The 25276-nt window shown below is 45.8% G+C and overlaps 1 protein-coding gene across 2 annotated transcripts in view; it reads left to right on the top strand.

Annotated features, from left to right (window-relative positions):
• Positions 1-25276, top strand: part of RFX4 (regulatory factor X4) — a 161201-nt gene that overhangs the window by 53279 nt on the left and 82646 nt on the right. For both annotated transcript variants that reach the window (XM_041756312.1, XM_041756311.1), the window contains exon 4: positions 9948-10071. In XM_041756312.1, coding sequence (XP_041612246.1) covers positions 9948-10071 — 124 coding nt within the window. The remainder of the gene's footprint in view (positions 1-9947; positions 10072-25276) is intronic.

Here is a 25276-nt window from a genome sequence, read left to right as displayed (position 1 = left end):
TTAAAAACCAAAACATCATTGATAAGGTCAACGTATGTTCTCCATTGTAGTTCCTGCCTCTCCTCCAGGGCAACCCTGTGACCAGCAGAGAGCATGCATGTGTGTTTCCAGTCTCTTGCCTATGCATTTACTTGCTTATGTACCAACAGAAGTTTCTGAATTGTGATTTTCAAAATTTCATGTTTGCGCCTTTCCAAAAAGAATGCAGACATATCACACTAGAGGTACTGTCCTACAACCTGTCACACTGTATTGATCCACAACTGGCTCATTCCTCACTGGAGTGTCCCGAAACCATACCCATGTGAATCCTTGGAGAACAACCTCATTTTTTCTGCTGCGCATAATTCCATGTAAAACAGCAGCAGATAGATTTCACCACTTTCCTCTTGATGGACATTTAGTTTGTGTCCAAATCTCATCTTTGCCCTACAAACAAGGCTGCAAAGAACATCTTCATCTTTGCCCCCTGCACATCTGTGGGGATGTTCTCCACGTCAATGTCAAGACGTGGAAGTGTTGGGTGCCCAGAAAATGTTAATGGGACTAAAATTTGCCTGCTGAATGGCTTTATCATTTTATGTCTTCACCCACAGTACAAAATACTTTAAAAAAATAATAGTAATGGGCACCTGACTGGCTCAATTGGTTAAATGTCTGACTCTTGATTTGGGCTTAGGTTATAATCTTAGGGTCATGAAATTGAGCCCATCAGGCTCCACGCTGGGTGTGGAGCCTGCTTGGGACTCTTTCTCCTTCTCCCTCTGCACCCCCAACGTCCACGTCTCTCTCTCTCTCTCTAAAAAAAAAAAAAAAAAAAAAAAAAAAAAGACCTGGCTCCACACCATGGCATCTGTTTCTCTGAGGTACTTGCTTCCTTCCTGCTGTCCCCTGTCTGCAATGGCAGTGTGCAACCCCTCAAGACAATGAGGGGGGCAGGCCAGAAAAGGACACTGGTCTCCAGGCCATGGCGGCCCAACAGTGCTGAGCTCTCCTGGGACACTTGGCTTTAGGAAGTGAGCTATTCGCTTCTCCACCTTCTCCCTCCTTGCCATGAGCATCCCCCCATCACCCTCGAGACCACCCCCACTCCAAGAACAAATAATACAGTGGCTGAGCAGCCTAAAATAATTGGGGCCACGTGATCTGGAGGCAGCTCCCAGCAGAAAACAGGCAAATATTGTCAAATGCCTTCTGCCAAACACTTTCCAGCATCCTTGGTCACGAGGGTTAGTAAAGCCCAAGCCGCTGGGGATGGTGAGCGCTGCTGGAATCCCAGCCACACAATAACCTCTATTCACTCAGAGGATTTGGGAATGGAAAGCAGCCTGTTGTACCATCCTGGCCTGCTTGCTGCCAGTGCATGTCCCCTTGCACAGCCCCGCCCTCTTACACACCTCCCTGCCGCCTGTGTCACTTCTGGCTCCTGGTGTGCCAATCAGGGTGGAGGCATCGCCCCTTCCACAAACTTATGGAGGAAGGGAGGCCCTTCCCCACAGGAAGAGGATAGAAGGCCAAATTGTCACTTTGTTGGGAGACATTTTTCTTTCTTTCAAAAAAATTAAAATGAGGTCTTGGGTGATTGATGGCCTTTCAATATTTCAAACTAATATAAAGCAAAATAAATTTTGTGTTTCTCTTTAAAATGCCCTTGGAGGCCAGAGGCAAAAAGGTGGGTTTGGTGCTGTTCCAAAGAAGCATGTTGAAACTTTAGACCAGGTCACAGCTCTCAGACCAGAGTCATTGCATGTGACTAATACCAGGTGTTTTGTATCCATTTCTGACTTGATCCTTCATTCCACAGTGACATAGCATTATTTACTTCCAAAATGCAAGTTAGGCCACCTTGTTCCAGAAAGGGAGGCTGAACATTTCTAGCTCTGACAACAGCCAGGGATGTCAGATAATGCCAGTTGGCGTGGTGGTACCCCGTGGGAAGCCCTCTGCTACAGATAGAGGAACATAAGAAAGCAGAACAACGTGAAGGATGGGTCTTAGGGAATGAGAAGCTGTGTTGTGGAGCTAGGATCCTTTTTTTTTTTTTAAAGTATTTTGTGCTGTGGTTAAGGTATAATAAGGTAATGCCATTTGAGTGGGCAATTTTGTAGCCTCAATAATGTTTTCCCATGTACTCCCATCACCTCCACTTCTTGACACCAATACGGAGAACATGCCCACAGGTGTGCAACGGGGCATATGAGGATTTTCTTTGAGGCTCTGTTTGTCATGGTGACATAGAGATAAGTAGAGACAGGGAAGTGATGGAAGGGGAATATCCTGGGGGATATTTTATGCTTGAGTATTGTACCCACATGACTTTGACTATCAGTGGTGGCCACCAGAGCTCAGGGCTGCCAACCCCTGGCCCAGCCCTGCCAGAAGCATTGGTAGCATTAGAGAACTTGTGACACTGAGCTATTGTAAAAAACAAAAACAAAAAAACAAAAAACAAAACAACAAAGAAGAAGAAGAAGAAGAAGAAGAAGAAGAAGAAGAAGAAGAAGAAGAAGAAGAAGACTTTAACCCAAACAATGAGCATAAGGATTCTAGAACCTGGCTAACCCCAGGCCTTTCTGGAATAGCAACCCAGGAGCTTGTAGGCCAGAAACAGGTTACAGATAAGATTATTCCAGGTCCTGTTCTGTCATTACAAGGACAGCACAAAATCTCTGATGTGGCCTGTTGCTCAGCATCAGCCAAAACTACAGGTAGGCTTGCACCAGGCGACATCACCAGATGAGCTCTCTTGCTCTTTATGAAAACTTTGTAGAGGTTGCAGGACTGTCACCCCTATTTAAAGAGGAGGAAACCAAGGCAGGAAACTGAACACAAGAGAGGGTCACAGTCTCACTCCAGCTGAGCAGGGGGATGCCCAGAAGGCCCTTGAAGGGGAGGCAGAGCCAGCTGACGTCCTGGGGGAAATTACTGGATCACCTGAATACATATCTCTGGTTGGCTTGTCTACCCAGAAGTAATTTGTGGACTTAACTGCTGTTTAACAAAGTAGACTGGGGGGGGGGGGTCCCTGGGTGGCTCAGCAGTTTAGCGCCTGCCTTTGGCCCAGGGTGTGATCCTGGAGTCCCGGGATCGAGTTCCACGTCAGGCTCCCGATATGGAGCCTGCTTCTCCCTCCTCCTGTGTCTCTGCCTCTCTCTCTCTCTCTCTCTCTCTCTATGTCTATCATAAATAAATAAATAAATCTTAAAAAAAAAAGTAGACTGGGGTTTTTGTTTGTTTTGGCTTTTTATAGCATCAGCCTCCGAGCTAGCTAGAGCCAAAGCCCACCGTTCTGGACATTTTTATTGCCTGGTGGTGGTGTTCTCTCTTTGGTTCCCTTCTTCTTCTGATCAACTGTCAGCTTCCTAAAGGCAGTGGAAGGGATTGTGTGTTGGTGTTCACTGCTGTATTCTACAATGCCTGGCACATAGTAGGTGCTCAATAAATGTGTGCTGGCTCACCAACCAAATGAGTGTCAGTCCATCGCACATAGTGAGGGCTTTAGAAGCCTCATACCTGAGTCTATGCTCCAAGCTGGGCTTTTCCCAGCAGTGACTTTGGGCATCACTTTGTCTTCCTGGCCCTCCCTTTTCTCCTCCATGACGTGGAGATAATGTTACCCATCTTGCTCAAGGAGTAATGGCAAATATGAATATCCCTGGCACAGTGGAAGCACTTGAACATATAAGTCAAACATATTCATCTTAATTAGGGTTTTTTTTTAATCGCTTGGGTCTTAAGATTTTTTTTAAAAAAAGTTTTTTCTGATTTGTGCAAAAGTCTGCTTTCCTTCCTTCCCACCACCTCCTATCTTCTCCCTTCTGTAGTGTTGACTGTGTGCAGGGCACAGTGCCAGGAACTCTGCTAACATAAACAGGGATTCGATTTGGTTCCTACCTTCTGAGGACTCTCAGTCTAAGATCTAAAATGTTCCTGAATATTCCACAATAACCTAGAGTAATACTGATAGGTGCCCTATCCAGTGTTCCCTCTGCCAGCCGGAGGGCTGTGGATTCTTGGTTAGTCCCTTTGCAGCCTGGGGAGATGGGTACTGGGTATTATTCACATCATTTTACCAAGGAGAGAGGCAAGAGTCTGGGAGGTAAAGCAGCAGAGCCGAGACGGTAGTGCTTGTGAGCGATAGAGGTGGGATTTCAACCCAGCAACCCCTTGTCTCTGAACCCATGGTGTTTCTCAGCAAAGGCTGTTGGAGCTGCAAAAAGATCTAAAGAGCTGTGAAAATCTCCAGCAAGTGGTAAAAGCTTTGGGGGCAGAGGCTGTGCCTCCTGTCAAAAACATTCTCCTCTACAGACGTGACTCTGTAGCTGGGAGGTGCCCGTTGCAGCGCTCTGCGTGCTGTTGAGTGGATGGACACATGAATCTGGCAGGAAGAAGAACTGATGAAGAGGCCATCCTCGGATGGGGCTGGATGGCAATTAAACAGCATGTCAGGGGAGGAAATCCGAGCTGAGCCTTGGGTGCCAGGGGAGGCACGGCAGAGGGCTCACCTCCCATGGAAGGAACACCATGGAACACTGAGGGGAGGGAGAATGTGGCAAGATCAACTGTCCAGCTGGCAGGAGAGCAGTGTGTGTACTGAGGAGCAGGTCGAGAGAAGCCTGGAGAAGTAGTCAGGGGTCAGATGTGGGGGCCTTAGATGCCAAGGGGGGGGGTATTAGGGCTCTTCCACAGAGGCAGAGGGGAGCCACTTATGGGTTTAGATGACCATCTGGCCTCTGATCACTTAGCAAGTCTGTTTTCACAGATTTTTCAGCCTCGGGTGGCTCTGACAACCTCAGTAACAAGTTGCTATGTTCAGCAAAGTTTTAAAAGATCCTGCTGGCTAATTTTCTGGTAAAAGAGAGGAGAAAGTTTCTGTTTATAGACGTGCCTGCAAGCACCCGGGAAGTGGAGACTGAACCAGGAGCCCAATCTGTCCATGAAAGAGAACAGGAGAAAGGCAGGGACAGTCACACGGGTGCTGCTGTGGTTGGTCCTCACTGCAAGGTCCTGAACGAAGCTTCCTCCCATGGCCTGCGGTGCTGCGGCCTGAAACCTCGTGAGGAGGTCGTTTTCAAAAAGTATACCGCAGATAATGACTCCTGTTGGCTACTAGACTGCGTTCATTATCTCCGCATAATAGGATGGGCTCAATTCAAATATGATCAAGTTATTAAATAGAAGATCAGAAAATGGAAGAAGTGGGGAATTTTTTGGTGATCATTAAAAATATCCAGGTATAATGGAGTATTGTTCACCACGGCAGACTAATGATGTCCTCTCCAAGTGAGGAGGAGAAGGGGAAGTTTCATCAGATATGAAGAGAAATAATTAACTGCCTTTCTTTCTGCCATGCCTTGGTCAGCGAAGCAGACATTCCAATTAGCAACTTCAGCATACACACAGACCCTCTGGATTCTGTAAGGAGGTTTGGGGAAAGGTATCGTGACGCTCTTTCTGTGGAAACTCATCAAGCATCAAAGTTGCCCCGAATGCCAGTTCCGTCTATTCATTTGTAGAGCTTATTAAAATGCTTCATAGTCATAAGCCACTGAGATACCTTGAGGCGAAGAAGCTCTGGGTAAGAGGAACAAAACGTGGGTAGAAACGTACTTATTTACAAGGCTCTGGCCTTTGGCAGGTAACTGCTTAATTAACTCAGCCTGTGTGAACCCTGACTTACACCCATCTGGATTCAAAAAGTTCCTTGCTGCTATGGTTTCATTCACTGGGATGTATTTCAACATTGGTCTTATATTTTAAGGCTGAGCCCTTGGCCATACTTGGTGAGCAAACAAGTCACGAGGACATCAAGTAGAAACTGAGGCAAGGGGACTTGTGTAAAGTAGCTCCTCCTAAGAAGGGGGAGCCAGGAAGTTACCTGGGAGCCTGTGCTTTTTAAGGCCACGGTTTTCCCACCAGAATTCCCCTACAGTTCTTAGTCATGAGGAAAGGGGCCCCCAGCATCCACTCAGCCCAGTCAGGAACCTGACAGCTGGCCTTGGTTGCTCCTATCCATCTCACATCTGGCAACATAAGAACCACACCCTAAATGTTATCTCTGCCCGCACGGCCACTCCTTCAATTCACACCCCATCACTTCTTGCCTGGACTCTTGCAGTATCTCCTAGCTGGTCTCATTTGTTCATTCATTCATTCAACAAGATATTACTTAGCCACCATGTGCCAGGCCTCGCTGGTCAGCCTTGGCCTCCTACCATGGTGGTGCCACAATGACCTTTCCAAAGAATGAATTTGATCATGCTGTGACCGTGCTTAAGAAAATGTAACTGGCCCCCTGTCATTTTAAAGGATCTGATGCCTTTCGTAAGGTGAACTCTGAATGGCTTGCATGGCATGCATGTTGAATGTACCCACAGATTTTTCTGGCCAAAATTAAGTTTAGGAAATCATTAGCCAAGGATAAGCAAAAAAAGATACTTCGGCCCCCATCCCCAGTTTGTCCTGCACAAAGTTGCAGTTGCCCAAGTTGTTGGTGTGTGTGTGTGTGTGTGTGTGTGTGTGTTAGACTGGAAAATGTTCCACCATAGTCCAGAGAGTTGAAATCAAAACTTGGAAAGGAAATTGCTTAATATTAGGACTCTAAGTAGTCTGAGATGAAACCTATGAAACTTGAGTGTTTTTTGCTTTTATTGTTGTATTCTTTTACAGTCAATACATAGGTGCCTAATAGAGCATATTACGCTTTAAATTAATATTAGTGACGGCTGTTATTGATGACACAATGATTATTTCTGCAGCATCCCAGAAACACTCTATTCTTCTCTCCTCTGAGCCCTTATTTTTTCAGTTCTCTGAGTTCTGCTCTGTCCTTCCCTATAACATTTTGGTAGTGACACTTGAACTCCAGGGTTTGCTTAACTCCTATGCCAGGCCATATTCTCTTGTGGGCACTAAAAGATTCTCCATACCCCCTCCTCCATGGGTTTGTGTTTTCAGAGGTTCCTCTGCAACCCCCTTCTCCACTCAAATCATTGTCTCCATCATCCAAAGCACATGCCTGTGTGTCTCTCATTCCTGCTATGCCCTTCTCCTGGAACCCCCTCTATCTATCCAAGCAAGGATACCACAGTGATTTAGAGTAAGATTCTCCTACTTACTGGTTGCATGACCATGGGCACATGAGTTCCATTCTCTGAGCCACCGTTTTGTCATCTAAAACATGGCTGTAATTCCTACTTTCCATCCTGTGAGGTTGGAAAGAGATACCAAATACCCAGTGCCTGGCACCTGGGAAGAGATGCTAGCCATTGTTGCTGTCACAAAGTTCAAATCCCGGTTCATCCTCCAACCTTAACCATCTCCTCTCCTCAACACAGTAGTCTCTTTCCCCGCCATCAAATGCATCTGTCGTACTTAAATATTCCTATCTCTGTGCATTTTTCTTCCCAGATAGACTGCAAAGTGAACTAGGGCATAGGCTGTGGCTTACGTCAACACAGGAGCCTACAGGAGCCAGACAAAGAACAGAAAATAGAGTAGGTGTCAGAAAAGGAGGAAGCAGTGGGGACTCTGGCCAACTTGAGAGCATACACACCTCTGGCTGATTTTTGTCATACGGGAAAATGGGCCCAGTGTTGCCAGAGCTCCACCTTTTCAAAAGAATCTAGATTCTTATGTGAAATGTCCTGAATTTTAAAAGTTGGGCCAACACTGTTTTCAGGTGAAACAAAGCACGTCTATGAGACCCCAGTTTGTGAAAACTGTCTTAATCAGATGGCCCACACAAGTTTGTGCATAAGCTGGTTATTTGGACCTCTGAACTCACTTTTATAGAGAAACAATGCTGTGAATGGCATGCAGGGGTCCAGGCTAAGCTGGAAGGCTGGTTCCCATTCATGGCAGACCTGAAGCTTAGGACGGTCCTAAGAAATTTAATCTCTGTGTGAAAGCATTTTCCCACAGGGAACCACATTTAGAGTTCTGATTTACGACGTTAGGGACACGTGTACTAGAATGTAAGCCCTTTCAGGACAGGGCCTCTGTTTTGTTCACTGCCATTTCCTTAATGTCTAAAACACTGCGCGGAACTCAATAAATATTTGTTGAATTAAAGATTACCTGCGTCTTTATCCATCTACCCACCATTGATCTGTTCCCTGTATGCAAACAGGGACAGTCTTATTCACCATGCATCCCCAGCACTTGGCAGGTGGCAGGATATCAGTAAATATTTGTTGAATGAATACATAACTGCAATGATCTAGCCATCAATCACTGATTGAGCACCTGCTGTGTGCCAAGGAATAGGCTAGGCTTCAAGGATGTGGGAGTGAATCAGATACCATGCCAGTGTCAAGGAATTAGGTCACACAGAAAGGATTGCATAAACTCCTTCCTGGAACACTTCTAAAAATGGTCAGGAGTTACTCAGTGTTCCCCTTCCCAGAGAGGGGGGAGTGGGTGACATGATACCATTCAGCACCAGGCTTCTTCAGTTATCTGAGCATGCCTAGAGTTGAATTCATTGGTAGGGTCTGGATATGAAATGATTGAATTAATTTTCTTTCAACCACATGTCAGAATGAGCCAAACAAGCACTGCCCTTTCAAGTAGGCACCTCAGGAGGCTGTGTCCTTGTTCCATTTCACAGTTACGACAGCACTGGATCACTTCTTTGGCAAGTGCCCCCAGAGAAGTTAGAAGCCATCTGAGGATATTTACTTCACTGCTTTAGAATCATACTTTATTTTTGCTCTCCTTCGCACCCCCAAAACATGTTTGAGATGAAAAGGTTATTCCAGTCACTTTATCCTTCAAACTTGGTTCCAAGTGACTTTGGATTGTTTCCTAAAATCCAGTTTGTGATCAAAAGAGAAATATTTTCTGTTGGTGAGTTAATTGAACAGTGTGTGCCCCAGGCTCTAAAAGCAGCAGCCCCAAAGAAAAGTCCCCAAATTATCATGTGCCTCAGCAGTTCTGTTAGAAGAAGTGTTAAATCTTCTACCATGTCTATGACAAAGGGGCAAGAGTCTTTTTGATGCCTACACTCTGGTATTTGCATTAAACAGGAGGAAAAATGCTAAACTGGATCTAATTTACTTTTATATGCCCAATGTCTAGCACAGATTCTGGACATAATAGGTACCCAAAGATGTTTTAGGGAGAAGAAAAGTGGATGATGATGAGGCCCAATATCTGAGTGTTTATTACGTTTCTCACGTGCCAGGCACCACGCTGGCATATGTCACACGTTTCATCCGATTGTCACAACAGCTTATAAGGCGATCACAGCCAGCACCTTCAGAAGGTTAAATTACTTGCTCAAGGTCATCAAGCTAACAATGACAATGCTGGGGTCTGAACCCCATGGGTAGCCCTCACCCTGAGCCCCTAACCTGTACTCATTGAGAAGGTGATGGGTGTAGAATCACAATTCCAGCACAGCAGAGGTGATCCTGAAGAGACTGAGAAGTTCAGCTCCCGTGTGGTTATATGACTTCCCTTCAGTCAGTGGGTTCCTGGCTGTCCAGCTGTCGGGTTTCTCTTTAGGCATTTGTTTCCCAGGCCATCCCACCACACTGCTCTTGTTAGCAAAGGTGCACTGACACTGTGACCTGTATTGGAAATGGCTGCACAAGTGAGTGTGTGGTTAGCTCAGCTGAACAGGGCGCCTACAAGCTCCTGTATCATTTTTGGAGTTTGAAGGAAACCAATCCACCCAGAATGTGGCCAGTCCAATGACAGCACGGAAGAGAGGGATTGGGAACTTGAGCCAAAAGTGACCCAAGGTCATACCCACAGGGGCCACAAGTCTGATCCTGCTAACCAAACACCTCCATGCCTGACCTTGGGCAGGTTGCTTTGTCCTCCTGGGCCTCTGTTTCCCTTCTGTAGGAAGAGTTTTCTCCAGGTCTTCCTCTGGAGGAGGACCAGGAGGCGCATGCTCTTCTTGCTTGAGGTTTGCTCATTGGGCATTTATTCCGCAGGCTGGAGGAGAACTATGAAATTGCAGAGGGGGTCTGCATCCCTCGCAGCGCCCTTTACATGCATTACCTGGACTTCTGTGAGAAGAATGACACCCAGCCTGTCAACGCCGCCAGCTTTGGAAAGGTGAGTCCAGCCTCCTCTGGCTTATTCCTTTCCTCCCCTCTTCTGAGTACTTTATGCACAGTTCTTATTCCTTTTTAACATCCTAATTGCTTTTGTTTTTAAGTTATCAAAATAAATAATAACTGTGCTGTACTACTTTGAAGAAGTTCAAACACTTATTAACAAGGTAATACCAAGCCAAATACAAAAACAAAGTAATACCAAAGTATTACAAATTCCAAACAATTTAGGCAGGTCAATAAGGTTAAAAGCATACACCTGACTTGAATCTTCTCAATACTTGGCTTGCAGAAAGTGCCTTCTTTCCTCTGAGAGGCAAATATTAAAATCCCAAGTGTGTTCCGTGTGTGTCAGTGATTCTGGGGTGGGCAGATTGATTGGCTTTGTCACATGAAAGCCTTGGAGAGACTGGGAAATAGCCTGAAGTCATTAGCTGGGAGGTCTGAGAATCCTTCATGGGGAGTGGTATTGTTTGTAATATTACTGCAGGCCTGGCTGCTGTATGCCCCTCTTGTGATGAAAATATATTCCACACTTCAGGCTGTGTCCACAAACACTCACCATCACTGATCATTCCTATTTAACAGGCCAAGGAATGCTGTCGGACACTCTTCTAAAACTGATCATTTGTCTATTTGATAGTTAAAAATATAGATTTGGGGGCTGGGTGGCTCAGTCAGTTAAGCATCCAACTCTTGATTTTGGCTCAGGTCATGATCTCAGGGTCGTGAGATGGAGCCCCGTCAGGCCCTGCCCTCAGCAGGGAATCTGCTTGAGATTCTCTCTCTCCCTCTTTCTCAATAAATAAATGAATGAATAAAATAAAATCTTTATTATATAAATCTATCTATCTATCTATCTATCTATCTATCTATCTATCTATCTATCTATAGAGAGAGGTTTCTATACCTCTAAAATACCCAATTTAATTTGAGTCAGGGGACGCCTGGGTGGCTCAGTGGTTGAGCATCAGCCTTTGCTCAGGGCATTGATCCCAGGGTCTTGGGATTCAGTCCTGCATAGGGCTTCCCACAAGAAGCCTGCTTCTCCCTCTGCCTGTGTCTCTGCCTTTCTCTCTGTGTCTCTCATGAATGAATAAATAAAATCTTAAAACAAAAAAAAATTGAGTCAGTACATCCAAACTCTTACTCCTTTTGTTAGCTTCTTTTCCCTTGGTATAATTTTTACCACACCTGCTAACAAAAAAAATAGGCAGGCTAGTTTTGCACCACTATTCCTTACCAACTTTCTAAGTGTGGGCATACCAAGGCTGAAATGGCAGAAAGAGGTCAGTGCACAAGTTTCACAAATTCCCTTTTCAGATCCCCAACGCAACAGATAAATCATCAGTGGGAAAAAGATGAAAGAGAGCAGTGTCAGGCCTGAGCCAGCCTCCCGGGAGAGTTTAAAATTGTGTGGCCAAGAATTGGTCCACCCAATAAATGAGAGGATGCTCCACTGTGATGTAAGGAAGGGCATAAGTTTTTGTGATACATTAATGCTATTTCTCATACATGAACATAAATTTTTTAAAAACTCAGTCGAAGAAACCAGCTTTGCTGTTTCTTTTACTCATTTCTTCAGTCCATTGGTGTTGGCCGAGGTGGGCTGCATGGCAGGTCTTCTGCAGAGATCCAGAAGGAAATCTGGTGTGGGTCCCCCTCGTGGAGAACCTCATGGTCTAGGGAGGGAGTTGGTGAGCCCCTCACTGGGTGGGACAAGGAAGAGCACTGCAGGAATGCAGGGAAGCCTGGAGCTTTGTCATGTATCCGAGGTTCTGGAACATTCATGGGCATCCACACTCCCTAGCAGCAGCTCCTGTGGAGAGTCCAGACCTCTGATGGAGGGATAGGTTGGTTGAACCAAAAGATCAAGAATCCTAACTCTTCTGGACTTATCACTTAACTTCTCTGCCCTGGTCAGGGTGACCTTTTTCTTCTGCATAGAGCACCTCTCTCCACCTGTGCTGTTCAGGACAGTAGCCACTAGCCACATATGGTTGTTTCACTTAAACAGAAGTAAAAATTCCTTTCTTCAGTCTCTAGCCATATTTCAAATGCTCACTGGCATTTGAACCTAGAGTCTATAATACTGGACAGTGCAGATAGAACATTTCCATCGTGACAGAAGGTGCTGTCGGACAGCCGCGTGCTGAACCACTGTGAGCCAGGGAGAAATGCTCTCCTGCCTCCCTGCCACACTGGGGGCTCCCTGGGCCTCCCCCTGCCCATTGCCCACAGCTGGTCCCACCCAGCCCTCTCTGCGTGGAGGCCTCCTCTCTCCCCCTCCACCACCTCCCACTGCTCACCACCCCATCTTCCTCCTTGGGACAACCTCCACCAAATCGCCTCTGTTCTCTGATCCTCGGTCTTGCTGGCCTCCATGCCCACAAGTCTTATTTACACCAAATGGCTTTTCAACATCTTCCAAATGATAACTTTCTCTAAGAATTACAGTGCCAGCTGCTTTCAAAACAGTCGCAAAAAAAGACATCCAAACTCCATCCTATCTTCAGTCCAAAAGCAAGGACATATCCTGGTATTAAAAGCATAAATCCAGGTACCCTGCCATCAATTTCAAGTGCACTAGAAATTGGGGCTGTCCTTCCAGCCCCAGAGGACAGAAGGAGCCTGCCGAGGGTTTTCCCCACTGATCCCATTGAACTGAAATCCCGGCCACGTTTGCCCTTCCTGAGGGCTCCCAGCTGCAGCTGCCATTTCCACCTCCCCAACCCCTCAGAGAAAGGGACTGGTTGTTCTGTGAAGCCTGGGGTGTAATCGTGGGCAGCCTTCCTTTGAGCAGATCCATCCAAACTTTTGATTCATCTGTGAACTCTTAACTCTGAGGAGGCAAGTTTCAATACTTTGGCTTCATTTTTAGAGAAGAATGTCACTGGTGGCAGTTCCCCACCCCCATGCCCACCCCCTCAGCTTGCAAGTGGGCTGGGGTGAACCGGGTATCAGGCATGAGCCACCCCCTCTCCCAGCCTGTGTTGCCCAGCTGAGAGGCTGGGAGGATGGGAGGATGGGATACTGTCCTTGATAAAGTGAGTGGATGGCAGCAATTGTTTTGCCACAAGTAAGATCTGAAAGAGATCCTCTTTCCAGCACTGTGGCCAAGCTCCATAAGCCCTGGCTTCCAGTAATACCATGTTGACTCTGGGTCCCAGAATTAATTCAGGCATCACAGAGAATGCAGAAGCTTTGAGCCCAACTGGTCTTGGGCCTGCTTTTCTGTTGGCCAGGGTAACGAAAGGTCACCCAGCTTGGAGTCACTGGACTTTTCTGAGCTCCAATTTCCTTACCTTTAGACGGGAATAATTCCTCACCAAATTACTCTAGGGATAAAATGAGACAGTGCTTAAAATTGTAAAGTGTTCTACCAATGGAAGAAGGCACCATTATTGAAAATTGGCCTTACTCCATTCTGTCTCCTCTATTTCCTACCAAGCTTTATTTTTCTTTATAGCACTTACCACTGTTACCTATATAGCTGTTACCTATATAACTAATATGTTACATGTTATATGTATAGTTATCTATATGTCATTCATTGCCTTCATTTTACTGCTATATATTACAGACTATATATATTATATATAACTATCATATACATAGGATGTAATATGTATCTGTGTATCTATATATTATTTATCTATTTATAGATATATCTATCTATATCTATTATATACATAAATATCTATCTATATCTGTATCTACCTATACATAGATATAATAGATATAGTATATATTATATTAACATGTAATTATATGTTATATAATGTATATGTTTATAATATATAATTATACATAATATATACATATATCATAGTGACATATGCTATATAATATGTATATATTAGTTGCTTGTGTTTTATTTGCCTCCTTCTCTAGAATGGAAGCTCCATGAGGACTTTTTTGTTCACTATGCATCCCCAGCTCCCAGAATAGTCCCTGATACATAATATACCATCAGATTATTTATTGAAGATTAAATGACCTATGTTATGGCCATTTGGCAAAGACACTGGAATCACTTGACACATGTGAATTTGTTTGCCTTGTATGATGCCCATATGAAGCAAGCATTATATCTATTCTCCATTAGCCGGTTTGCTGAGCAGGGATGAACTTGTTCACATACCAATGGAAACTGGTTGTGTTTTCCCGTATTTTGAAGGGCCACCTTCAGAGTTCTCTGTTTAGCCTTCCTGCTCTGTGCTCTGATGGCATCACAGGGAAGCCCTACAGCATCTGACCATGTTCTGCCATCGTATTGGTCTTGATTAGATAATTAACTCCTTCTCAGCTATGAAAAAGTCCCACTCAGTCCAGTTAAAAACCTCCATCTGACATGGAAGTCAGAGCCTCTCCCTTCCTGAGGCTCAGAATTTACTCTGTGAAAGAGGGGCAAGATGTGTGCTCCCTCTGTCTTCTGACTTGGAGGAGGGTGAGAGAAGGAAAGTCAACAGGGTCATTTTGATCATCTGGAGCTCTGTGAGGGCTCCTCCTGCCAGTGCCCTCTGCTGGGCTCATTGTAAAAGTCCAGATATGCATTTGGGGGAGCTCCACAGATCCCCAGTGGTTAAAGGGATGTGTTCTCCAGCTGACCTTCCCTTACAATACCCACCCATAGGCTGCTCTTGCTCCTCCATTGAGGATTCACCCGATGGCCCTGTTCTTGTGTTGGAGGGTGTTGACCAGCTCACTGCATACCTAGTATTACACTCTGGTTCTCAGTGACACCTAGTTGAGCCCCCACAAATGTACCTGGTGTATGGAATAGGCTGAACTCAGCAGCATACACATAGAAAGTAACTTGGCTTTGTTCTTACCATGTTATGGCCAAACCATCTTCCCTGACCCCTGATGGTTTCACGGCAGGTTTAATAACTTTTGGTTATTGGTTATAAGAACAGGACTCTTTTCAATAATTTAGACTTTCTTTTAGACATGAAAGTCCAGTCCAGTGCTCCAATCAAAACCCGCAGCCTCAAATCCACTTGAAAACTCCTCCTTGACCCCTTCAGCCTTGACCTCATGTGGCCTGAGGACCTGCAGTGGGGAAGGAGAAAATGTGGCCTGACTTTCTGCTCTGCCCTGAACTTTTCCTCCTGCTGCTGGTGTCTGCAGGCTTGTCAGGTTGAGAAAAAATACTTCCAAAATGATAACCCTAGTTTTTCAGCAAATGCAGTAAAATAAATTTTTAGAGAGCAATGGAACTGTACCTTGAAACAAACACAAGATCATAGGGATCAGAATTGGCTTGCATGTAACAGCATACCCAGCTAAAGTACCCAAGCTTAGGGGATCCCTGGGTGGCACAGCAGTTTAGTGCCTGCCTTTGGCCCAGGGCACGATCCTGGAGACCCACATTGGGCTCCCGGTACATGGAACCTGCTTCTCCCTCTGCCTGTGTCTCTGTCTCTCTCTCTCTCTCTCTCTCTCTGTGACTATCATAAATAAATAAATTAAAAAAAAAAACAAAGTACCCAAGCTTATTAATAGATGATTCTTGAGGCACCTGGGTGGTTCAGTCAGTTAAGTGTCCAACTCTTGGTTTTGGCTCAGATCATGATCTCATGGGTTGTGAGATTGAGCCCTGTGTCAGGCTCCACGTTCAGCAGGGAGTCTGCCTAAAGATTCTCTCCCTTTGCCCCTCCCCCCACTAGTATACACAGGAATTCTCTCTCTCTCTCTCTCTCTAAAATAAACAAGTAAAAAAAAAGGTAAAAATAAACAAGTAAATCCTAAAAAATATAGATAATTCTTTTTAACAGATGTTAGAAATATTTAGCCATGTCTAATTACAAATGCAGCATTCACAGACTTTTTATAAAAATTAATAAAAATCGCAAACACATAAGGCTTTCTATGACCTGGCATTGGTAAGCATTTTACATATATCAGCCTCCTCCAAACTGCTCTATGAGGTAGAAACTGTTATTACTCCTATTACAGAGATAGGTAAACTGAGTCCCAAGGAGGTAAGGTAATTTGCCCAAGGCCACACAACCAGTAAATGGATGTGAACCTGGGAAATCTGGCTCCAAGTGTCCATGAACTTAAACGTATCTCACTTACCTAGAACATTGATTTGGGGGGTAGGGTGTGTATGTGTGGAGGTGGAAGGTGGATCTATGTAGGAAACAAAACAGTGGGTCTTTGGACTTTGATGTAGTCATTAGCAGCCACCTGGTAACCTCTTAGATGGTGGAATTTGGGAGTGAAGTTTCACCCTCTCTGTCTCTCAGGGTCAAGTATGTTGGTCATCGCAGTTGAGAAAGGCCTTCTCAAATCTTGCTCCACCCTGTGGGTTCTGGGCACCGTTAATCCCACCACCAGTGTTTCCCATGCTGCTGCCCCCTCAACACTTAGGCTCACCCATTTATTAGATACTCATTTACCTCGTTCTGTTGTGGCTCTGGCCCTGTGCCGGCAGGTGGGAAGTGGAGTGAAGAAGACAGTCTGTCCTTGAGGGGAGTGGGCAGCCAAAGGAATATATCCTTATGTGAAACCACAGAACATGATGACAGACATGCCCCTGAGCTGGAGCAACACAGCGGGAAATCACTGCCTCCTTGGGGGCAGGGGGGTGGCCGGCAGCTTTCCAGCAAGGTCAATCTGGGAGGAGCCCCAGTGCCATCCTCTCCCTGCCACAGTCCTGTGACATCCATGGAAGCTGAAGAGGGTGTTTCAATGCCACCAAATACCTCTTTCTCCTGTGTCACCACTGGTCTTTTGGAAACTAAGCAAAAACTCTACCTGCACAAAGATGGAGCATCTTGGTGCTTAGCAGCAAGCTAAACTTTTTCAGAAACAAAAACAGGGCCTCAAATCTCTAAGCCAAGAGTACCTCTCTCTGACGTACAAATGGATTGTTTTCCAAGTGTCTGTAACATTCATTGCTAAGAGGTTGAAGGGCAAAAACATGTTGTCTTCAAACAACCTTTGTTGAAGTTCCACCGTGTGCCAGGCGTTCCCAGTAATGCCACGTGCTGAGTCCTGAGCTTGAGGATCTCACCATCTCTGTCACCATGGACAGGTTCCCTCTCTGCACCTCAGTCCCTCCATCTGTCACACTGGGATTGAGGATCTCTACCATGTTAGCTGGGAGCACTTTTTAGTTAGAAACCATAATGGCAGTACCTCATGTACTCAGCACCCAGTCCTGGGAATTAGATTCTTGTTTTGTTCCCCTCTAAAGATGAGATGGCTGACCCAGGGCCACTGGAAACTTCTGGGTGAAGTAAATCCTGGGTAGACATCAGAAGGTGGATCAGTTAGGAACTGTGTTGGGGCTGTGGGTAAAAAAATGCCTGTCTTCATCCTCAAACAGTGACATAAATGAATTAGTGGTTTTACTTTTCTTCATATAGAATAAGTACAAAAGATGATAACCGAACGTGGCATAACAGCTCTAGAAGAACGTTGGGGACCTAGGTTCCTTCTCATTCTGTGCTCTACCATTTGTAGCAGGGGGCTTCCAATTTCTGCATCACCTCAAGGTCCCAAGTGGCTGCTGTACAACAAAGGCTATATTCCAGGCAGCAAGTGGGGTAAAGGGGGCAAGAAGAGAAAGGTCAGAACTCCAGCTGAACCAGTGGTCTTCAGGTGCTTTCCCAGAGCCCGGAGCAGTGATCTCCCCCACGTCTTGCCTGCTGCCCTTGGTTGTCAGGGAAGCAGGAAAATGTAGATCACTGGCTCTTGGGATGAACAATTAGTTTGGTTAGTGAGGAAAAAAGGATAAGCCATGAGCCATTTTATCCACATAAGGGCATTTTTAAATTCCATTGTATTCTTTTTTTAAAAAAAAAATGAGATACAATTGACATATAATGTATTAGTTTAAGGTGTACAACATAAGGATTTGATATATATGTATATTGTGAAAATGATCACCAAATAAGCTTAGTTAACATCTATCACTGCCCATAGTTAAGATTTTTTTTATTGCGATGAGAACTTTCTTTCTGTGTGTGATAAGGACATTTAAGGTCCCCTCTCTCAGCAGCTTTCAGATGTACAGCAAGTATGAACTACAAGCACCATGCTGAACGTGGCATCTCCAGAACCGATTTATCTCACAATTGGAAGGCTGCACCTTTTGACCCCATTCCCCCAAACTGCTCCCGTATGTCCTTTTATGTGTCACGGCTATGAAATGGAACCCAGGATCCTGAAACTGTGTGTGGAATGCTTTCAAATTAGGAGCCTATGGGAAGCAACACAGGTGGCATGACGTGATCACCTAAGGCCGTGGGAGGGTAACGTGATTTATGGTCCGCACTGTCGAACTTGTCAGCAAGAGGCAGACTCATGGGTGGGCACTAGGCGCCTGTGACGTAGTGGAATCTGAACACGTGGACGGGCCAATTGGTCTCAAAACAGTATGTCCCGTGAAGGTTTGTCAGTCTCTCAGAATCCTCAGTTCCTCTCATGGAGTCTGTAAAAGAGCACCTAGAACAGTGCAGGATCGTTCATCAATACCTATTGGTTACCACCACTCCAATATGAAGGAGTTTCATCTATTAAAGGGATTAGAGGTTGTTTGATGAGACACCCCCCCTTTTTTAGCTGAGGAGGTGAAGAGGGGAACTGAGAGGTCTTCCCCAGGTCACACATGTAGTGGCAGGGCTGGGGCTGCAGGATGGGAAGCACTGGATGCCTGCTGCCAGGCAGGGACACCAGGAAGCTGGGTTGACAGATGTGTGAATTGAATTTATTTATAGCCAGCCTTTTTCCCATGAAGACTTGAGGTAATTGGCACTTTGGGCTGTGGGTGGCTCCTCCATGAATGTTTGGCTCCTTCCTCACAGCTGGCCATGCTTGAGCAATGCCAAGATGCCAAGTGTGTCCTGGGGACCCGTGCAGGGACAGCTGCATAGACCTGGAAGGGAGACGAGACCAGAGATTCCTCCTGTTTTACACACCTGCCCTCTTCCCTCGAATGCCCTCCCAACCTGCGCCAGCCTGGAGTTATGTGCACATGCCCGTGGGGGCACGGGGAGGATAAGGATGCTCCTGAGGCATCAGCCTCCTTTAGGAGTGGCCTCTTTCCAATTTTTGAAGAAAACCATTCAGTACAGCCATAGTGTTTCCTTCAACTTTAAATTCTGGCATATGTCTTTCCTTATCTTCAGTGTCCACTGTACGGGGCTTCCATGTCACAAGGTCTGATTTCACCTCGGCTCCCACAGTCTGTTATTTCAGGTGTCTTTTGTGTCACACAGTGTGAAAAGCTCAGAAATCAGATTGTGTGGGTTCAAATCCTGTCTCCACCCTTCACCAGCCATGTGAGCTCAGATGGTTTCTGAATAGCTCTGGGCCTCAGGCTCCCCATCCACAGATGGGCAGGTGACAGCAACACGTGGACATTGTTGATATAATGACTGTCAAAGAGACTTCCTCGGCTCAGGGCCTGGTAAATAAAAACACTCAAAGCGCCTTAGCTACAGTTATGATTTCAGCTCACCAGGGCAACATTTCAGGGCTTTAATACAGGTTCTTCATATATCACCACTCACATCGATGTTTCGACTCTTCCAGCTGCTTTTCCTTCTGAATAATTATGAGAACAATTGTTCTAAAAATTTCCTGCCTTGCACACATGCTGCCATCGCCACCCTCACCCGCTCTTGTTATCGCCTTCAGAGTTATTCTAGTTTTGACTTAACCTGTAGCTTATGTAACTCACCTCCTTCTAACTAAATTGGTGTGTGATGACTGTCTTTCCTCATAGTCACACACGTGACACATCATCCAGGCAGTCTGAGGACGATAGGGGGCTCACATATGGAATTTTGGACTTCTTGGAGTTGTCATCCACGATATGTCTAAAGGGGCAGCAGATTAGCTGTTAGCCTTCTCAGTCCTGGGGTTTTTTCCACACACTCCTGCATCAGTCCATACACATGATTTGAAATTCATTTCTGTCTCATTGCACTAGGCAGGAATTTCTTGTGAATGTTTGAATTCTTTTTTTTTTTTTTTTTTATGATAGTCAGAGAGAGAGAGAGAGAGGCAGAGACACAGGCAGAGGGAGAAGCAGGCTCCATGCACCGGGAGCCCGATGTGGGATTCGATCCCGGGTCTCCAGGATCGCGCCCTGGGCCAAAGGCAGGCGCCAAACTGCTGCGCCACCCAGGGATCCCCTTGTGAATATTTGAAATTGCCCTTGGGGAATTTCCTAGGGAACTTGCAGTATCCTACCCCCATTGACCTCCCACCACCACTCCACTGCCTGGCGCCCAATAGGTGTCACAAAAAACTGTTGAATGGTCAGAGTTGCACAGCATAGTGTAACTGCTCTGGCAAATGCCCATTTCAAAATGAAAGCATTGAGGCAGGGCTGTTTAAAAATCCTTATTAACACCACCAGACTTAATTATTTTTTCTTCTCTGTTAAAGGGGTGAGGTCTCTTGTCAACAAAGGAAGTGAGTCTGTATCTCACTTTCAGACTTAAAGTTGTGATGATATTAATCCCTTTGCCAATCTGTCTCCCTAATCAATTTCTCTCTTGTGTTCACAAAATTGTGTATTTTAAGAGAAGGCACAAGACTTTTGCAATACATGGTTGCAAAACAACGTGTCATTGTACCAAGTTTCTCATTTCTTGCTATTTGAGTAGTCCCTCTTCTTTTCCTGCACCCAAATAACCTTTGAACTAAGACCCACAGTTCTTATTTTTAAACTGTTTTAAGCATACTTGACTCCTTATATACACATGAGTTTGTCTCCGTCAAAGTGTGGGAGGAGGTGCACTTATCCCATTACCTTGGAACTTCTTTTGGATCAGTTCTTGTTGGTGGCACATCTTTGCCTACTGAGGGTGGATTGAATTTTTGGAAACAACCAAAGCCTTTTTTCAGAGCCATCCCTGATGACTAAGTTTGGAGATCAAGTTGGATCAAGATCACAGAGTTTGAGGTCAAATCAAACAAAGTCTGTTTGTAAGAATAACGAGATGGAGTGGCTTTCTGGAGTGGCTTTCCGGAGCGGCTCTAAAGGTGTCCCTTGAGGCAACATCTAGAGAGGACGCCAGGGCTTTCATACTCGGTTAGTGGACCCTTTGCTGGCTCCTGTGGGTGCCAGCCAAAGTGAAGAACAGGAGAGACAGTGGAACTGGGGTCTCGTTTCTCCCACTAGCCAGAGGTCTGTGAATCTGAGCAGCCTTGAATGGATGTAGATCCCAGTATCTCATCTGTGAAACAGGAATCTTCATACTTTCCTCCAATGTCATTTTTTTAGAATAAACAAAATCAACGCTGTGTGTAAAACACCTCATCTAGTGCCTGGTCTTCGCTGCTGCTTGGTGGGTAGCATCTCCTCTTTCCCTTCGTTGTCTCAAAGGAGGGCAGTGGTTTGAATATGCCATTTTGGAAACATGTGCCTAAAACTCACATTTCTTTAAAAACTGCACCCACAAAATTAGATCTGGACATTCGGAGTTTCCTTCTACCGGAGCAATGTATTGTGGGCCAGGAAGAGAGCAGACAAGGGAGATGGATAACCTGGCTACCACCACCAAGAAGAATTCCAGCAGCTCTAGGGAGGGGAGCCGGGCAGGGCTGCTCTGCTTCCCACCCCTCGCCCCATGGAGCCCCCGGCCCAGGCCCGGCTGCCTAGGCTGAAAGGGAGAAGGGTGGGATTCCCGAGTAATTAAAGGGACTTTGCAAGGCTGGGATGTTGCGGAATGTTAGATCAGTAGCTAGAACAGCATGTGGTGTTCTTTAGGCAGGCTTCATTGAATCCATACAAAAAGAGAAAGAGGGGCTGCCTGCCGTCTGCTCATTTATCAAACAGCGAAACTCAGCTTTCACAGCTCCACAAAAGTGTTTGACTGTTTGCTGAGTCTTGCTCCAGAAATTAAAAGCTGAACAGCCTTCGCAGGGCTGAACCGACTCTGCATTTTGAGACTCAAAACTAAATTGTGCGGGGCTTTCAGATTCCGGGACCAGCTGATTATTTGGTGAAAAGAGAGGAGAATAATTTGTAATTTGTAGCCCATAAGAAACACTTAAAAAAAAAAAGCAGCAAACCCCCTTCCCACAGGTTTTTGTTGCGGCTGGAAGGAGGAGGTGCAATGTGTAACAGCCCTTTCTTTTGCTCAGAGTGGGAAAAGTCTTGACCTCCGTCAGTTTGGGCAGAACGTGAGGCGGTACCGCCGCGCCGCGGCCCATCCCCCCACCCCCCACCCCACCCCACCCCACCCCCCAACTCTGCAAGCAGCCCTTTCTCTTGGGGCTCAGTTTGAAATTATCTTTCTCCCTTTTGGAGGAGGAGGAGAGGATTTGGCCTCCCAGTCCTTCTAGATAAAAACTGTTTTCACCAAGAGAACTAAATCTTGTTAATGGCACAAATGTATTGTTCGGCAGGCCACGATAGACGGCAAAAGCCTGAAAACTATGAGTTGAATGAGGATCCTCCAAAAATCCATCAAAGGATAACTGTCAGTGAAGAGGATGGGCTAGAAGAGGTTGAGGATCCTGAAGCCAGAGGTGGGGTGCTAACAGGTGTGGAACCCTCTGCTCTAGCGCCCTGCTCAGCAGCGGGTCACTGTCCGGGTCACTGTCCTGTGCAGCCAGGAGAGTCCCTTGAGGTAGAGCTCTCACCCACCCCCCCTACCCCCCGCCCCTTCTCCCACTCCTGGTTAACATGGCCCAGGAGGCAGGCCTGGGCGCACATTCCCTCACTCCTTGGCCCTGCTGCAAGCCTGGGAGGTTAGCTGGGCTAGTGTGTCATCCTGTTTTATAGACAAGAAATCCAATGCTCAAAAAGAAGCTCTCTTTTCACTCTTCACTTTAGCAAATTTTTTAAAAAGTGATAATCGCCTTCTACACCTCATGGAAAGCAGCTTGATGGTATCTTTTACAAAACTTGAAATGTTTCTCCCTTTTAATCAAGCAGCTTCGCACTTGAGAAACCGTTATGGGGGGAGGAATCTCCAAAATGCTAGCAATAAAAATAAAAATCATTATGCAAAAGGTACTGCTTATAGCATTATTTATGTTATCCCAATATCGGGAACAAATTCCATGGCCAGCCAAGGAGAGATACTTCATTTGTTCTTTCATTTGCTGAATCAATGAATTAATGTACTGGGCCATACCCTGCCTGGACTACACAGTGGCCTTTTGATGATGTCCCTGCTTCCACTTTTGCCCCCTATGGGAGCCTGGCAACCAAAGCCATCCTTTGGAAAGGTAAGTCAGACTACTCCTCACTTTCCTGCTTGAAGTCCTCTGATGTTTCCCCAACTCATTAAAAGTAAAAGCCAAAGTCCTCACAAAGACCTTAAGGCCCCATGTGAACTGCGCTCATCACCCTCTCCTGGTCTCCTGACCTCCTCTTCTACTGCTCTCCGGAGCACTTACGGAGCTCTGGCCACATGGGCCTCCTTGCTCTTCCTGACACGCTTCAGACAAGCTCCTACCCCAGAGACTTTGCACTGGCTGTTCTCTGGGCTTACAATGCCCCTCCCCTAGATATCCACGAGGTTCATTCCCTCACTTCCTTCAGATCACCACTCAAATGCTACAATACTACTTAGCCCTTATCACCCTAAAAAAAAAAACCCACCCCATCCCATTTCCTATTCCCCTCACCCTGCTCATTTTGTTCCTCTTTGTAGCACTTATCTAAGTTGTATTGACTTTTAAATTCATTTGGTTTTGGTCTTCTCCCACTAGATGTAAGCTTCTGAAACAAAGGCTGTTTCTGTCCCTCGGTGCCTAGCCAAATGTCTGGCATACAAGAAGAGCTCAGAAAATACTGGTTGTCGAGTGAATCCAAACTATGTACAACCAGTTGTGGCTGTTGAGGCTGCAGCTCATCAAACATGCAGGAGAGCAGTAGGAAACAGGCTGCAGGTCCAGCTCATGTAGAGCCTTATAGGACTACACAAGGACTTGGTGGAGCTGGGAGGAGTGTTGACTGGATATGAGGATTCCATGGGCCATGTATGTAACTATAATTGCTTATACCAAACAAGTGGCTCAGGGAAGATTTTTGGAATGACTAAGGTACAAGCTAATATTTCAAAGGTGAATAAATGTGAGGCAGACAGAGGGCATGGGGAGAGGTTTCCAGAAAACGAGAACAGCCTATGGGAAGAGCTAGAATAAGAGAGAACACAGTGTGTTCACAAAACTTTAAAAGTTCTGTATAGCCGTGGCAACTCAGAGAGGAGGAGGGGAGAGCTAAGCTGGAATGAAGGCAGGGCCAGTCCAGCAGGACCTGGTGGGTCTGGACTTCAACCAGAGGCTTCATACAGAAGTGGTTGTGGCGCCATGAGGAAACCATGGTCACCATCCAGGCATGAGATCATGGCCCTGGGACTGAGTGGAAAGGGAAAGATGCAGATAGAGTCTGGGTATGTTCAAGATGGAGGGAGGATGGAAGCTGGTCATAGACTGGAAGTGGCAGGTGCAGTCATGGTTTGAAGAAGGGAGAACACTTACCTGGCCAGGGAATCAAGAAAGGTGCATAGAGGAGTGGTGTGCATTCTGGGTGGATAGGGAGCAAGGGTACAAATGGTAAGGAGGTGGGGATGCTGCAGGTGGAAGGTACAAAAGTATGGAGTCCAGCTCTGGGAAGCACTCTGAGAACTGGGCAGCACCAGGTAGTCTGTTTGATTTGAATGGAGCATGGGGCTCACACAAGGGCATTTTGAGAGCAAAGACGGAAGCGGAACAGGGAGTTGCACAGTGCACCCAAGTTCCAGAGGAAGGAGCCTCTGCAGAGTCAGCTGGCTGTGGAGAATTGTCAGAGGCCTCTGAGTAGACAGGTAATGATCTGGGTTATTCCTCGGTTACTCTAGCTGGGGACTCTGAACTATCTAAACAGAATGGCGTTTGCTTACTTAGTATTTTTATTAAGCAGAAGAAATGTTTGCCAGATTTCTGCTTTTTTGGGTGCAGGTAGATTTAATCTAAGAGGAGACACCTGTAGATATCATCTGCCTGCGGTTGTCACATTCCCATCAGCTGTTTCTCCCTTTCCCTAGGGTGTTTTGGGACAGGGCTCTCAGACGCCGTTTATAGCAGAGGCCATAGGAACATTACCCAGAGCGTCATCAAAGTGAGGAGATTTGAAATCTTCACTGAAGAGTAGATGGGAACAAGAGATCATTTCATTCCTCATCTAATGTGTAAATGCAGGAATACGACATAAAAGGGAAAAAATTGTTTTTTTTTTTTTCTTT

This window comes from Vulpes lagopus, chromosome 5, assembly GCF_018345385.1.
Source record: "Vulpes lagopus strain Blue_001 chromosome 5, ASM1834538v1, whole genome shotgun sequence".
In the NCBI taxonomy this organism is placed as follows: domain Eukaryota; kingdom Metazoa; phylum Chordata; class Mammalia; order Carnivora; family Canidae; genus Vulpes; species Vulpes lagopus.
This window is presented reverse-complemented; position numbering and strand designations above follow the sequence as displayed.